The sequence below is a fragment of the Scyliorhinus torazame genome, chromosome 16 (genome assembly GCF_047496885.1).
Source record: "Scyliorhinus torazame isolate Kashiwa2021f chromosome 16, sScyTor2.1, whole genome shotgun sequence".
NCBI classification, from domain to species: domain Eukaryota; kingdom Metazoa; phylum Chordata; class Chondrichthyes; order Carcharhiniformes; family Scyliorhinidae; genus Scyliorhinus; species Scyliorhinus torazame.
The window spans coordinates 33,588,387-33,606,033 of record NC_092722.1 but is presented as its reverse complement, the minus strand read 5'-3'; the positions used below and the strand labels follow the sequence as shown (position 1 = coordinate 33,606,033).

Sequence of the window (17,647 nt, the reverse complement as noted above, 5' to 3'; positions counted from 1 at the left end):
TCCCCCTCTCCTTCCCTACTCATCTTCCCTCTCCTTCCCTCTCCTCTCCCCCTCTCCTTCCCTCTCCACTCCCCCTCTCCTTCCCTCTCCTCTCCCCCTCTCCTCTACTCATCTCCCCCTCTCCTCTCCCCTCTCCCCCTCTCCTCTCTCCTCTCCCCCTTCTCCTTCTCTCTCCTCTCCCCCTCTCCTTCCCTCTCCTCTCCCCCTCTCCTTCTCTCTCCTCTCCCCTCTCCCCCTCTCCTTCTCTCTCCTCTCCCCCTTCTCCTTCTCTCTCCTCTCCCCCTCTCCTTCCCTCTCCTCTCCCCCTCTGCTTCTCTCTCCTCTCCCCCTCTCCTTCCCTACTCATCTCCCCCTCTCCTTCTCTCCCCTCTCCTCTCCCCCTCTCCTTCCCTACTCATCTTCCCTCTCCTTCTCTACTCTCCCCCTCTCCTTCCCTACTCATCTTCCCCTCCTTCCCTCTCCTCTCCCCACTCCTCCCTCTCCTGTCCCCCCTCCTTCCCTACTCATCTCCCCCTCCGTCCCTCTCCTCTCCCCTCTCCTTCTCTACTCCTCCCCTCTCCTTCCCTACTCCTCTTCCCTTCCCTACTCCTCTCCTCTTCCCTACTCCTCTCCCTCTCCCTCTCCCTACTCCTCTTCCTCTCCTCCCTTTCTTCTCCTCCCTTCCCCTTTCCTCTCCTCTCTACCCTATCCAATCCTCAATTCCCCTCCCCTCTCCTACCGGGTGCTCTGACATGTTGGAGTATAGTTCCACAAATGTGATTTCCATTTTTCACAAATGGCCATTATTTTAGACTGTGCCTGAATTGTAAATGCTGAAACTCTGTTCAGCCATGGGGAGACCACAGTTGTACTCAGGCCTGTCCTCACCTGACATTGCCTCAGGCGCACTGTGGAATTTTATAGTGCAGGCCACTTAACCCATCCTGTAGAACAGCCGCATTGTCACTTGGCATTTCTGTGCATGATTTTAATATATCACATCAATCCTTAGCATTTCTGTACCTCTTGATCCCGCCTCCTCGGTCAACCTACTCTCAATCTTAAATTCCATATATTCAACTTGCCTCTGAATCAGAAGGTTGTGGGTTCAAGCCCCACTCAAGAGGCACGAAAATCTAGGCTGGGTGTCCAGGGTGTTGAGGATGTGCTGCGCTGTTGGTGGTGCTGTCTTTCAGGTGAGATGGTAACTCAACACTCGGTCAACTCTCTCAGGTGGATTTACATCTCCTAGCTCGATTCTCCGGTCCCCCAGCTGCGTGTTTCTCAGCTGCCCGCTGTTCACTGGCGGCTGCATTCTATCTTCCCACCGCTTGTCCATGGGATTTCCCATTGAAAAGTGAATCGCAATGACTGGGGAATTCTGGCCACCATTTTAAAGGGTAGGGACGTTATCCCTAATGTTCTGGCCAATATTTATCCCTCAACCATCACTAAGAACAGATTATCTGGTCATTATTACGTTGCTGCTTGTGGGAACTGCGTACAAATTGGCTGTGGATGACCACGCCTTCATTGGCTGTAAAACACTTTGGGCATCCTGATGTTATGGAACTCATGGTTTAAATGCAATCCTTTTCTTTTCTTTTGTGCTTCAATTTTGTGCTGTCTGTGCCCTCCTTTACCTGGTACTCATTTAAAATCCCTCCTCCATTGTTCTCCTTAACTAACTCTCTCTGTCGTTGCCGGGTGATGGTATCATTCAAGCAAAGTTTGATCCTATTTGTACAATGTCTCCTGCCTCGCAACTCACTCTAATCCCGCAACGCATGTACGGATCTGGTCATTTTGTGGTCAAAGTACTAAACTAACAAACCAGAGATTGAGGGCGGGATTCTCCCGAATCCCCGCGATGGCCCGACGCCGCCGTAAAAAGTGTCGCGAACCATTCCGGCATCGGGCCGACTGGAAGTTGCGGACTCCTCCCCACTTCCGGGGTCTAGGCCGGCGGCGGAGGGGTCGGCGCCGCGCCAACCGGCGCTGAAGGGCCGGCGCGAGTTAGCGCATGTGCAGAACCGCCGGAGTGGTTCCGCACATGCGCAGACCGGCCGGCGTATTCTAGCGCATGTGCAGGGGGGTGTCTTCTCTGCGCCGGCCATGGCAGAGCCCTACAGAAGCCGGCACGGAAGGAAGGAATGCCCCCACGGCACAGGCTCGCCCGCAGATCGGTGGGCCCCCATTGCGGGCCAGGCCACCGTGCCCCCCGCCCCCCGGGGAAGGATCCCCCCGCGCTCCCCCGAGGACCGAACCAGCCGGCCTACCAGCCAGGTCCCCCCCATGTGGGACCATGTCCAATCCACGCTGGCGGGACTGGTCAGAAATCAACGGCTGCTCGACCCATCGGGGGCCGGAGAATTGCCAGGGGGGCTGCTGCCAACAGCCCCCGACAGGCGTGGCGTGATCCCCGCCCTCCCCCCGCCCGAAAACCGGCACCGGAGAATACGGCAGCCGGCATTGGAGTGGTTGGGCGGGATTCACGCCGCCCCCCGGGGATTCTCCGACCCGGTGGGGGGGGTCGGAAAATCCCGCCCAGAGAGTTGAAACCCACCATTGTGAGATTATGTTCAATCGATTTGGTCACTTTTGGCTAATTTCTTTTTCTCCCTGGCTTACATCATCTGTAACACCTCCATAGTTTAAGGTCAATGAACTCGGTGCATTTTGAGCTCTGTATTTTTCAGTGCATTTGCCAACTAAATGATGTTGGGATGCTGGGAACATCCTTCATTACCAACTTCAGTCTATTATGACTTACACTTGCTACCCGGAATGATTTTATTATCCTTACTTCATGGATGTTCCATCTAGGAAGATGTCATCAGAATTAACCATCTTAAAAAAAAATACTTGTGTCTCTCTCTCCACATTGCTGTTATGAACACCACGAATATCAGAATGGAACAATGTTGAGCAAGACCGTGGGCGGTATTTTCCTATTTTTTCCCCCCCAAAGTGTCAGTTCAGGCGGGAAGGGCAGAGTGTAGCCTGTCAGCTGAGCTGATGGCTTTTTGCGCCATATTTTTTTGACACTTTATAAAAAGGTGAAGGGGAGGGTCCCAGCATGTCATGCTGGCAAGGTGGGCTCATTCAGAGAAGTATGGGGTTCCAATAACTGGCGACCAGGGATTAACAACACCCGATGTTTATTCACAGTGACTGCGCAGCTCTTACAATGCTGCGTCCCTGCCCGCACTTCGGGAGATCTCCCACACTCCCAACATGTGATGTCATGGGACCCAGGATTTTTTATTATTATCTGTCAAAAAATATGGTTGGAAAAGCCGTCAGTGGAGCTGCTTTTCACCCCCTGGGTCAAAAAAAGAGAACATTCGGCCTGTTGTTGCTAAAATGCTGTTAGAACCATAGGAATGATACACAGAATGATAGCACAGAAGTGGGCCATTCAGCCCATCTTGTCCATGCCAACCCAAAGACAGCCAGGTGCCTTTTCTAATCCCTTCTTCCTGCGCACAGTCCATAGCCCTGCATCTTACAGCACTTAAGGTGTAGATCCAGGTACTTTTTTAAAGAGTTTAGGGACTTTGCCTCCACCACCAACTCAGGCAGCGAATTCCAGACACCCACCACCCTCTGCGTTAAAAGGTTTTTCCTCATGTCCCCTCTAATCCTTCTGCCATTTAGCTTGAATCTATGACCCCCTGCTTTTTGAACTCTCTGCCAAGGGGAAAAGCTCCTCCTGTCTAATCTATCTCTACCTTTCACAATTTTGTACACTTCAACCATGTCGCCCCTCAGCCTTCTCTGTTCCAAGGAAAACAACCCCAATCTCTCATCGTAGCTACAATTCTGCAGCCCTGGCAACATTCTAATAAATCTTCTCTGCACTCTCTCCAGAGCAATTCCATCCTTCCTGTAATGTGATGACCAGAACTGAACACAATACTCCGGCTGTGTACTGTTCCATTGTTTCCCCTCTGTGGCTAGAGCTCTAATTCAGTTCAAACAAATAATAATCAAGATCCTAAACAACTCCGGGCAATATCAAACCAATATGGAACCTCCCAGACTTGATGGTTTACTTTAGTGACATCGCAGGATGCTGAGTGTGGGAAGTGAAATGTTCGCACTACTGCAGTAGGAACTCTATTAAAGTTGGTGTTAAAGTAGATTGTTAAGCCAGAGATGCTTGACCTTTCACTCTGATCCACAAAGGTGTCCATTCATCGGCGTTTGGGCCTAAGTTAGGAACAAAATCACAAATGTACACAGAAATATAACCAGCATAAAAAGGCAAACAATGTCGTCAACTATATTTTGAGTAACATCATTGTTTAATGGCGTTCAGTGCCAACTGAATTTGAATCACCGTGTTTTGTGATCTCCTTGTGTAGTTGGTGAAACTGTGCAGTGGGATGATCGAAGCCGGGAGAGCGTATACCACAGCCAACAAACACTTTGTCAACGGAATCCGAGACCTTTCTCAACAGTGCAGGAAGGATGAAATGATATCGGTAAGAAAGAAGTGTGCATTTTAGGCTGGGTCATTTGACACATTCTTGTTATACTTCCTCCTTTAGCTGGGAAGGCGGGATGGATAAGCTTCTGTGACTCCCCATAGTTCCAACTGACGCTACTTAACTCTGGGCTGACAGAGGTTAAGTTCTGTGCATCGGTCTTGTCCAGCTCATGGTCTCTTCCTCTGCAAACATGATGATTGGGAATTTCCTGGAAAATTGCGCTGTATAAATGGCAGATCTATACTGGAAAACCATTTTGCCGGCACAAAGTTCTGAAGAAAATACAGTGCAAGTGAGCTAAGCCAGTTTCCCACCATCCCATAATTTCCGAGGATATTGGTGCTGACTTGCAGAGACCTCCATGGCTCATTAACATAGCCCCTTCCCATTTAAAACCACTGCAGGCCCAAACTCCCTAGGTTTCTATGGCATCCATTTACGCCAAACAATCTAAGTTCACCTGATAACAACATAGTCTCTGGTTCTTACCTGATTCTCTGGTTCAAGCATTACTCCAGCTTTGCAGCTTCAGCTCTGCAATCTGAAATGGGTCATTTTTGAGTCTTCTGCTGTCCTTGTCGTTCATTGACGGCTTCAATTTCTTGACCATATGTTTCTCCGAATTCCACCATTTTAGGGTCCCTCCACTTCTCAATGTGCTTGGGAGGGTAATGCTGCTGACATGGCTGTCCTGCCAAGCATACCCCCCCCATTCACCATGGTTCTGATTAACATTATGAATGTGGCACTGTGCATGACGCATTGTGGAACAACAGGGAACACATAGTTCTGACCTTACAGTCCTTCCACCCAAGGTTCCCAGCATTGTCTCACAACCACCGCTAAGGCCCCATTTTCCCGGCAGCGTAGCCAGATTGTCCAGAAACCGATGATGAAACTTCACACGTCAGAAAGATCAATGGCCGCACCAGTACCTTAACTTGCCAGTTGAACCATTCCAGGGAACTCTCATCCCATCAGTGGGATCTTCCAGTCCCGCCGATGGCGCCCCCCCCCCCCCCCCCCCCACCCCCCACCCCGAGACGGGTTCCCCGACAGTGGGACAGGTGAGCCACGCAAAACACCGTGGGCATTAACTGGACCGGGAGGTCCCTCCAGCAGCCAATGGCTAGCAGCCTCCGCTGTCGGAAAACATTCCGAAGGGGAGGTCGGAATATCCCACCCAGTGTCCAGCCGAACAAATGGTAAGAGTTACAACTATTTTCATTGCTTTTCCCTTGTGGTTTAATAAAAATGCTTTGCTCGCCCCACCCAATGAGCATCAGTCATCAGTCATGCCTGCCTGACCAGGGATTTCAGTGTGACCTGCGATTCGAGTGGCTACAGTGAAGTGTTTGGGGTTTGTTCCCACACCTCCTGGTACCATGCAAACAGTCAGTATGACTACTGCCGGGAATGGCTTCCATCTATTGCTTCCTGTATAACATTGGGGAAAGGTTAAGAGAAATTGATGAGCATAAAATACCTTCCTCCTCTGTTACAGCACCAACAACTTGATACGATCCCCCTGAAGACAAATAACCTTAAAAGAAAGGAACCCCCAAATGACCCCAACAGATGGACAAAATCTCACTTATTAAAAAACCTTTACTGTAACAATCAAACCCCAAATCAAAATGAATTTAACATACAGGATCAGATAAATGATTGGATTCTCCGTTTCTGGGGCTAAGTGCCGGCTCGATCGGAGAATCCGCGAGAGGTTACGTGAAAAAAGTTGGCGCGAACCCCTCACCAATTCTGGTACCGGTGAGGGGCTAGCACCGGCACCGATCGAACTTCCCACGCCGAAAACGCGCGGAGAATGGCCGGGTTCCGGGCCGTACATGCACGCGGCTGACGACCTGCAGCGGTCGTGCCGTACAACATGGTGCCGGCTGTGCGCGGACCCAACCCATCATCTGCAACCCCAGAGCCCACCCCCTGGCCACCACCCACCAGTCCCCTCAGCCCTCGCAGAAGCCACCCCCCCCCCGGCCAGCGGCACGGATTCCAGCCGAGTGTGGTGGCGCTGGACACAGTCCGCAGCCACCACGCCGGGTTCACGATTTGTGTGAGCACACGTGTCCCGTGCTGTCGAGAACTCGGCCCATCAGTGGCGGAGCATCACGAGTGGCCCGGTCGACGAGGCGCCAACGGCATTGCGACTGCGCGTGGTGCTGTGACGATGACCTCATTTCGGAGGGGACGGAGCATGGCTGACCGGCGCCAAACTGGCCCATACTCCGCCCGATCGCCGAACGCGATTTTGGTGTCGGACAACGGAGAATCCCACCCCTGGTGTTTCAACAGAAAGCATGAATTTCATTTTTTTTTTTTTAATTTAAATATATTTTATTCAAGATTTTTTGGCCAAACATAACAGTACATAGTTTTTCTTTTAAACAACAATAAAGCAATATAAATAACAGTGGCCAGTTTTAAACAAGTAAATAAATAATATATAAACAAAAACAAAACTAAATGGCAACTGCCTTGTCAAAAATAGTTACTCTCCAAAGATACAATCCAACCGTCCAATATACATTACCTATAACAAATGTCTATACATATACAATGACATCCCTACGAGCCCGCCCGGATCCTCCCCCCCCCCCCGGGTTGCTGCTGTTGTTTTCCTTCTTTTTCATTCCCTCTATCGTTCTGTGAGGTAGTTGACGAACGGTTGCCACCGCCTGGTGAACCCTTGAGCCGAACCCCTTAATACGAACTTGATCCGTTCTAACTTTATAAACCCTGCCATGTCGTTTATCCAGGTCTCCACACCCGGGGGTTTGGCTTCCTTCCACATAAGCAATATCCTGCGCCGGGCTACTAGGGACGCAAAGGCCAAATCATTAGCCTCTCTCGCCTCCTGCACTCCCGGCTCTTCTGCAACCCCGAATATAGCCAACCCCCAGCCTGGCTCGACCCGGACCCCCACCACCTTCGAAAGCACCTTCGCCACCCACACCCAGAACCCCTGTAATGCCGGGCATGACCAGAACATGTGGGTATGATTCGCTGGGCTTCTCGAGCATCTCCCACACCTATCCTCTACCCCGAAAAATTTACTGAGCCGTGCTCCAGTCATATGCGCCCTGTGTAGAACCTTGAATTGTATCAGGCTTAGCCTGGCACACGAGGTCGACGAGTTTACCCTACGTAGGGCATCAGCCCACAGCCCCTCCTCAATCTCCTCCCCCAGCTCCTCTTCCTATTTCCCTTTCAGCTCATCTACCATGATCCCCCCCTCATCCCTCATTTCCCTATATATGTCTGACACCCAACCACCCCCCACCCATGTCCCTGAGATCACTCTATCCTGCACCTCCTGCGTCGGGAGCTGCGGGAACTCCCTCGCCTGTTGCCTCGCAAAAGCCCTCAGTTGCATATACCGAAATGCATTCCCTTGGGGCAACCCATATTTTCCGTCAGCGCTCCCAGACTCGCAAACGTCCCATCTACGAACAGATCTCTCAATTGTACTACCCTAGCTCTTTGCCATGCTCCAAATCCCCCATCCATTCTCCCCGGAACAAACCTATGGTTATTTCTTATCGGGGACTGCACCGAGGCTCCCGTCCTTCCCCCATGCCGTCTCCACTGCCCCCAAATTTTTAATGTTGCCACCACCACCGGGCTTGTAGTATATTTCTTCGGTGAGAACGGCAACGGTGCCGTCACCATTGCTTGTAAACTGGTCCCCTTGCAGGACGCCCTCTCCAATCTCTTCCACGCCGCTCCCTCCCCTTCTCCCATCCACTTACACACCATTGAAATATTGGCGGCCCAGTAATAATCATTTAGGCTCGGTAGTGCCAACCCCCCCCATCTCTACTACGCTGCAAGAACCCCCTCCTCACTCTCGGGGTCTTCCCGGCCCACACAAAACTCATAATGCTTTTCTCGATTCTCTTAAAAAAAGCCTTCGTGACCATCACCGGGAGGCACTGAAACACAAAGAGGAATCTCGGGAGAACCACCATTTTAACCGCCTGCACCCTACCCGCCAGTGACAGGGACACCATGTCCCATCTCTTGAAATCCTCCTCCATCTGTTCCACCAATCGTGTTAAATTAAGCCGGTGTAAGGTTCCCCAATTCTTGGCTATCTGAATCCCCAAGTATCGGAAGTCTCTTGTTACCTTCCTCAGCGGTAAATCCTCTATTTCACTGCTCTGCTCCCCCGGATGCATCACAAACAACTCACTTTTCCCCATGTTCAATTTATACCTCGAAAAATCCCCAAACTCCCCCAGTATCCGCATTATCTCTGGCATCCCCTCCACTGGGTCCGCCACATACAACAACAAATCATCCGCAAACAAAGATACCCGGTGTTCTTCTCCTCCCCTAAACACTCCCCTCCACTTCCTGGAACCCCTCAGTGCCATGGCCAGGGGCTCAATCGCCAGTGCAAACAACAACAGAGACAGGGGACACCCCTGCCTCGTCCCTCTGGAAAGCCGGAAATAATCAGACCCCCGTCCATTCGTAACCACACTCACTATCGGTGCCCTATACAGCAACTGTACCCATCCGATATACCCATCACCAAAGCCAAATCTCCTCAGCACCTCCCACAGATAATCCCACTCCACTCTATCAAATGCTTTCTCGGCATCCATCGCCACCACTATCTCCGCTTCCCCCTCTGGCGGGGGCATCATCATTACCCCTAGTAACCTCCGTATGTTCGTGTTCAGCTGTCTCCCCTTCACAAACCCAGTTTGGTCCTCATGAACCACCCCCGGGACACAATCCTCTATCCTCGTCGCCATTACCTTGGCCAGAATCTTAGCATCCACATTTAAAAGAGAAATGGGCCTATAGGACCCGCATTGCAGCGGGTCTTTTTCCTTCTTTAGGAGGAGCGATATCTTTGCCTCTGACATAGTCGGGGGCAACTGCCCCCTTTCCCTCGCCTCATTAAAGGTTCTCGTCAGAAGCTTTTCAGATTCCTTTTCAACTGACCAACCAAAAATGTTGTGGTTCGTGGTCTGGTTACCTTTGGCACAAACACTCAGCTCTTTACTTTACCTGAGCTATTCATACCTCTCTTAGGTTTCATAGAATCTCTACAGTGCCGAATGAGGCCATTAGGTCAATCAAGTCTGCACTGACCCTCTGAAAGAGCACCCTACATAGGCCCACTCCACTGCCCTATCCCTGTAAGCACATAACCCCACCTAACCTTTGGGCAATTTAGGCAACCTTTGGACACTAAGGGGAAATTTAGCATGGCCAATCCCCCTAACCTGCACATCTTTGGACTGTGGGAGGAAACTGGAGTATCCAGAGGATCCCACGCAGACACGAGGAGAATGTGCGAACTCCACACAGATAGTCACCCAAGGTTGGAATTGAACCCGGGTCCCTGGCGCTTTGAGGCAGCAGTGCTCACCACTGTGCCACCGTGCCGCTCTTTTCGTCCCTTTTAGCTGGCTCACACATTGCTTCACCAGGAGCTCCAGCAGTTCTGCACCTTCTCTGTTCTCTTCCTTCTAAAGAACTGAGCGGTCAAGGGTTTGTGTGTTCCCTGGCAGCACAAAAGACTGAAACCCGATTCTCAACTAGGTAACATTTGACTTTTCTGGTTACTTAGCTTTCATTTCCAATAGCAACCTCAAATCAACAGGTCACTTCTCAGAAACAACCTCGCAGCCAGGAAATCCAATTACACCCACCCTCTTCAGGAATAATAATAATAATCTTTATTATTGTCACAAGTAGGCTTACATTAACACTGCAATGAAGTTACTGTGAAAATGATCTTAGTTTCGTTTTGGTCAAGGGATGCCTCAAAAATAAAGGCATTTTTGCAAACTACAGAGTTGATCACTGATAGAAACCTACTTTTCTTATAGGTAATAAAAGTTTCAGGGAAGAAATGATTTAGTGACCTACTATTAAATATCATGTATTAGCCATGACAGCAGAGAATGCTGAGAGCATGGGATAAGATCTGATAAGGAAGTCAGTATTCAAACTGACTATCCATGTTGCAGAATAGACTCATTGTTATCATTACTGGGCAAACATCACAGTTCTAGAAAACATGGTGGGAAACAGGTGGTTCGATCACACCATATTATGGAAACAGAGAAATTTTCCCATGCCATATTATCTCTTAAAACTTGATAGACAGACATTTCGGTCAATTAGATGAATTATCATGATTTTAACCCAATCACAGTCAGAAAGGGGACAGAACCTCAAAAGATTATGATTTCCTGAAGAGACTGGGAGAAAACCTTTGCTCGCTCTCTCCGAATTCATCCTTTTGTTTTTAAATTTAGATTACCCAATTCATTTTTTCCAATTAAGGGGCAATTTAGCGTGGCCAATCCACCTACCCTGCACATCTTTGGGTTGTGGGGGCGAAACCCACTCAAACATGGGGAGAATGTGCAAACTTCACACAGAGTGACCCAGAGCCGGGATCGAACCTGGGACCTTGGCGCCGTGTGACTGCAGGGCTAACCCACTGCGCCACCGTGCTGCCCTCTCTGAATTCATCCTTAACCTAACCTTTGAAACCTATTCTTATTTTGCTCTGGAAACAGCTATTTTCTTTTGTTTCATTTTCCTATTTTGCATTTTGATCTGAAGAAATTACCGCAAACTGAATTGTATTTTGAATTCAACTCAACCATCTGTATTTGCATTGGACAACCAGCTTTCTAGATTCTGTATTCGCATAAAATTTGACTTGCTCAGTAGATTTTAAAACTGACATAAATAAAGCTATACTTGACTTCACTCAAGAAGCTCAGTCTCGAGTTCAGTAAGATTAATATATAGTGCGGTGACACATATTAACAAATTACAGATCCATCAATCACGCACTTCTAAACGATCAGGAGTAATTGGAAGTTGATTTTCCAGGTCTGGTGTGGGCTAGTTTGGAAAAAGATTTAGAAATATGTGTTTTTTTAAATTGCAAAGTTTTAAAACTGCTAAAACACATGACAGTAATAAAGAGACGAGAGTTTAGTTCAAGCGTTTATCAGTCATCTGGCTGGTCATTCAGAGGGGACTCAGTCATGGCTTATTGGGAATTACTACCACAAGGAGAGTGAGTGGGAATTGGCATTAATGAAGATTGCTGTTCGCTGATTGTATCTTCTCTAACATTATAATTTTAGTGAAGGTTGTGGTCATTTCCGTATAGAATCAACATCTCGGTCTCTTTATTTCAGGAATGCCTCCAGAAGTTTGGAGAAAGCTTACAGGAAATGATCAACTACCACATGGTAAGATGTCAATCTCTGATAATTTGTAATCTGTAAAGGTGGACGATTAAGTTCAAAAGCAGCCACAAAATCTGGTGCTGGAGCTTAACTTCTGAGCTGTGCAGTGCACCTCATGTTAAACGAGCCGCCCCTGATGTCAAGCAGCAAGTCTCTCCATTATCTCCATGTGGTAAAAACATGCTGAAATCTGCCACGTACGTCCCACACACCGCCCCCCGCCCCCCCCCCCCCACCCCGTAGCAATTTGAGCAGACGTTTCCAATCAGTCCTCAAAAGCGTCTGTTCATTCCGATCTCCAGATGGCGAATGCACAAAAAAAAATAATGAACGTATTATCATATGGATCCCAGTGAATATCTGCCATTGCAGTATTCAATGCAGCTGGTCCCCATTTTCAAACAATTGTCAAGAGTTGAGATCATTGAGGAAACATGGGATGTGTTCTTCCAGAAGGAGGAATTTATTAGCGCTCTCTTCAAACACCAGAAGTGCCATCCTGAAGAATGGAGAACAGCTGGAGAACATATGTCACCATTTTCGCATTATCCAAAGGTCTTCGGGACACGATGACCATAATTAAAACTCAGCATGACCCCAATATCGTTCTCATTACAATTAAATGTCCAATTAATAAATCTTGTATTAAAATGGTAGTCTAAACAATGATTCGATTCCCGAGTCCACCTGATTGTTGTGAAAATCCATTTGATTGATTCAGGAGAGGAAATCTGCCATCTTTACCTGGTCTGGCCTACACGTGACTCCAGATTCATAGCAACATGGTTGACTCTTAGCTGCCCTCTGAAATGCGTTAGTAAGCCACTTGGGTTACTCACTCTTCCAATTTCTTCTATCGGGCAGGAGGTACAGAAGCCTGAGAACACGCACGAACAGACTCAAAAACAGCTTCTTCCCCGCTGTTACCAGACTCTTAAGTGACCCTTTATGTACTGACCTCATTAACACCACACCCCTGTATGCTTCATCCAATGCCAGTGCTTATGTAGTTACATTGTATACCTTAAGTTGCCCTGTTACGTAGTTTCTTTTATTCCCTTTTATTCCCTTTTATTCCCTTGTACTTAATGATCTGTTGTGCTGCTCGCAGAAAAATACTTTTCACTGTCCTCGGTACACGTGACAATAAACAAATCCAATCCAATCCAATATAGAAAATTGCTACAGAAAGCATTATGGGTGTACCTACACATCCAGAGCAGAAAATCTAATTTAGTGGCTTCCACAAGTCCTCCCTTGATCAGTATTGAGGATGGACCTTCAGCTTGGATTATGTGCCCAAGCCAATGGTGTGTGGCGTGATTCTGACTCGAGGCAAGTGTTCCACTGATGTGGCTCACATGACTGAATCTAGCTGTCAGTGAACTAGCGGATCACCTGTGAGGTTGCCCGCAGTAAATTGCCGAATGTGCTATGTTATTGGGACAGGGACAGCTTGTCGTTTAATGCACAGTGTATTATTCCCACGCGAAGGTGGAGCTGTGTGTAAATGGTGCATCACTTTAAGGCCTTGAGTGCAAATTCATGCAAATAAATTTATTTGGCGGTCGAGTAATGAATATGTTGAAGGTTAGGCACAGAGAAAAAATAACTTGTTTTCTTTTTAAATACTTCCGTAGAGGTTATTTTGCATCCGTAAACAAAATGTTATGTCCAAAATGTGGCAGACTCAACATTTTCTGATGATAGCTAGATGGTGTGCATGAGAATCTAAACTTTCAACACCAAACTGGCACCAAATGTTTATGGCAAGCTTTGCTCATTCGATTTGGCTTGGGGGCTGTCCAGATGTTGTACGCAGAAGAAAAACACGCCGTCTTCAGATTTTAAGTGTGATTTGTCAGTAATTCAAGCAGGAAATCTCTGATAGTTGATTTTTAGAAGGTTTTGTGTCTGTTGCCTACAGAACAGCCTCGTTAGTGGCAGCAAAGATGGTGACAGATATTTTTTATTCATGCACAATAAGCAAAGTTGTCACAGCATCTCAGGGCCAAACCACTATTTTTGGGTCGATGTGGATGAAGTTGAAGATGGTTTGACAAGAAAAAAGAAAGACTTGTATTTACAGTGCACCTTTCACGAACACTTCACGATCATCAGAGTCCTTTTATTCTATGTGTAGTTGCTCTTGTAGGAAACACGACAGCCGGTTCCACAAACAGAAAGGTAATAGTGACCAGACAATCTGGTTCTCAGTGATGTTGGTTCAGGCATAACCGCAACAAGTAGAGCGTGGCCCAGCAGCACAACTCAGGGTGACCATGTAACCTGGTGGCATTGGATAGTCAAGGGAATCCTCACCTTGCTGACATTCTCTGTCTCTCTCCCCCCTCCTGCCGTCGTGGATGTACGGTGGCGAGAGCACCAGGCCCGGCCCAGGGAAGACCCTGCATGAGTGGAGCCTGCCCCAGAACAACAGGGACCAGCTACTGGGACTCAAGTGCCAGCCATCCGCCAGGCCGAGGAGGGGGTGCGAAGGTCAGGCCACGTGTATACTGTCCGCGCCTGTCCTGAGCTGCCGGACCGCGTGTACCACCGATGACTCTGGTTCACCAAGGAGATGGTGTGCCACCTATGCCAGATGGTGGTGCACCCTGACACACTTCAAGCCCCCCCCCCACACACACACACACACACACCCAAATCCACCTTCCATTGAGCCTCTAAACCCTGCCCTCCCAAACTTTCCATTGGTTGGAGTTACACCTGGCACAAAGGAAGATGTTGTGGTGATTGACGGTTAATCATCTCAGTTCCAGGACATTGCTGCAAGGGTTCCTCAGGGTCGTGTCCTAGGCCCAGCCATCTTCAGCTGCTTCATCAATGACCTTCCTTCCATCATAAGGTGTGAAGTGGGGATGTTGCTGATGACTGCGAATGTCCAGCACCATTCGCGGTTCCTCAGATAATGAAGCAGTCCATATCCAAATGCAGCAAGTCCTGGACAATATCCAAGCTTGGGTTGACAGGTGGCAAGTAACATTCATGCCAACTCAAGTGCCAGGCAATGACCATCTCCAACAAGAGAGAATCTTTCAATGGCATTGCCATCGCTGAATCCCCTACTATCAACATCCTGTGGGTTACGATTGACCAGAACTGAACTGGACTAACCATATAAATACTGTGGTTACAAGAGCCGGTCAGAGGCTAGGAGTCCTGCAGTGAATAACTCACTTCCCGACTCCCCAAAGCCTGTCTATCAACTAGTCGGCATAAGTCAGGAGTGTGATGGAATACTGTCCATTTGCCTCGTGAGTGCAGCTCCAACAACACTCAAGAAGCTCAACACCATCCAGGACAAAGTAACCTGCTTGACTCGTACATTTTTCACAAACATTCACTCCTTCCACCACCAATGAACAGTAGCAACTGTGTGAACCATCTACAAGATGCACTGCAGGAACTCACCAAGATTCCTTACACAGCACCTTCCAAACCCACTACCACTACCATCTAGAAGGACAAGGGCAGCAGGAACCTGGGAACCCCACCACCTGGAAGTTCCCCTCCAAGTTACTCACTATCCTGACTTGGAATTATATTGCCGTTCCTTCACTGTCACTGGTTCAAAATCCAGAAACTCCTTCCCTAACAGCACTGTGGGTGTGCCTACAACTCCGGGACTGCAGTGGTTCAAGAAGGCAGCTCACCACCACCTTCTTGAGGGCAACTAGGGATGACAACAAACGCTGGCCTTGTTGGTGAGGGTCACATCCTTTGAATAAAAAATGTGCACACACTTTTGAAAATACACACTATACCCTGTACATGGTTTCTTATGTAATTGTTTGATGTCCTAAGTTTGTCCCCACTGCTGTACTGGTTGGGTACTGATCGCTGAACACAAGTGCTCCTCCAGTCCCTCACCTAAGTGACTGGAGTTCACATGGTGATCCTTTACAGTGAATATGCATAGGGTGCTTGTTGTTGGATGGATCCTTGTTTAGCCTGACCCTGTCTTTCATTTGATTTCATCATGTAAATGATTTCCATCAGGGATCTCAATCCCTCCCTCAATCCAGAGTTTAAAGACGCACATCTTCATTGCCTTTGGGATGAAGCATTGAAGACACTCAGTCTTCCCTCTTGAAGACCCCATGACATTACTTAGAAAAACAGTGGGCAGGATTTTCCAGCCATCCTGCCGGTGAGATCTTCTGGTCCGGATGAAGCCAACCCCCCCCCAGGATTGTAGTCAATGTTGTAATGTAGGAAATGTGGCAGGCGATTGGCACATCAAGCTCCCACAAACTGCAAGGTGGTAATGACCAGTCAAGCCGTTTGAGTGATGCTGGTGGCGGGACAAAATGTGCCCAGGACACCAGGGAATAACATCCCTGCCCTTCATTGTATAGTGCCATGGGATCTTTTCTGTTCACCCGAGAGGGCAAACATCACCTCCGTTTAAACAACTCATCTGAAAGGCAACACATCCAACATGGCAGCACTCAGTACGGCACCCCTGGCAGCCTCCACCTTCTGCCCAAGTCACTGAAGTGGGACTTGAACCCACAGCCTTCCGACACCGTGGTGAGAGTAAGTCACAGCTAAGACCATTGCTGGATCGATCGGTCAATGTCGCCAAAGGGAGGTTTTCATAAAAAGGATTGATGTAGAACAAAGAGATGCCAATGTCGCATTGTTCTGTCTAACCGAGGTGGTGCTGAAGGTCTTCCATTGCAGGCCGCTGACTGGAAATTGCTGTGAGGCGGCGTTTGTGAAAAGAATGCGGCGTTGGTAAAGAGACAAAAAGATACTTGAAACTTATTGAAGTTGTTTTATAAAAGTAAACATTGCAGCGGTGTTGCTTCAGGCAGGTTCTCAGGAAATAGTCACTCGCGGCGGGTTCTGTAAACAGTGCCAGTTGAAGGAGTTGGATGTAGTTTGGGATCAGTGAGAAACTGTGCTGAAACACTGCTCAGTCTGTTGCAGTTCTGGCAGCAGTTTGCACGTGTAAAGGGACTGAATTGCTTATTTTTATCTTGCTCTCTGCGGGGCACTTGGAAACTTGTTTGGAAGCCCTCTGATTCGCCCCCGTCCCTGCATCAAATTAATCTTGGCCGTTTGGAGCTGATTCTCCTCATTGTTTTGTTATTTTGCTCTCTGAGCTGTTGTGTGATACCCTCGTTGCCGCAGGCTCTCATGGCCCAGCCTTCTGCCAGCGTGTGGCTCACCGGTTTGCGACTCTGCATATTTAACCCTTGGAGCCCCGGCACTGGCCTTCAATCCTCCTCCTTCTTAGGGTTGTGCGATGGTTATAGCATGGGATAGGGGGCCATTTGCCTCGTCCTGTCCATGCTGGCTCTCCGTAAGAGGTGCTCTGCTGTTCCCACTCCCCTGTAGCCCCCCAGATTGTTCCTCGTCAGATAATTTCCTTTTGAAAGCCGTGGTTGAACCTGCTTCCATCACACTGTCCGGCCGGCAGTCCAGGCAAGACCCCAACCACTCGCTGCGTAAGATATTTTCTCTCAGATAGCCATTGCTACTTTTAGCCAATCACCTTCCATCAGCATCCACTGGTTCTCCATCCTCATGCCAACAGGAACTGATTCTGCACTTCGACTCTGTCCAGACCCCTCTTGAAGTTGAATACCTCGATCAAATTTCTTCTCAACTTTCTCTTTTCTAAAAAGCAAAGCTGCAGCTTCTGGTTTTCATTCGTTCACAGGATGTGTGTGTCGCCGACTCAGCCAGTACTTTATTTATTGCCCATTCCTAATTGCCCTTGAGAAGGTGGCGATGCGGCACCTTCTTTTTTTAATAAAAATAATTTTTATTAAAGTTTTCACAAAATATCAACAACCAAATGTAAAAGGAACCCAATAGAATTAAATACAAAACAAAACAACCCTGTGCCCCCCTCCCCCCATACATAAATAATAAATTAACACC

General features: G+C 48.4%; 1 protein-coding gene across 1 annotated transcript in view; it reads left to right on the top strand.

Moving 5' to 3' along the window:
- Positions 1 to 17,647, top strand: part of acap3a (ArfGAP with coiled-coil, ankyrin repeat and PH domains 3a) — a 369,480-nt gene that overhangs the window by 220,850 nt on the left and 130,983 nt on the right. Inside the window, exons 3-4 of the mRNA XM_072478219.1 lie at positions 4,350 to 4,469; positions 11,681 to 11,734. Coding sequence (XP_072334320.1) covers positions 4,350 to 4,469; positions 11,681 to 11,734 — 174 coding nt within the window. The remainder of the gene's footprint in view (positions 1 to 4,349; positions 4,470 to 11,680; positions 11,735 to 17,647) is intronic.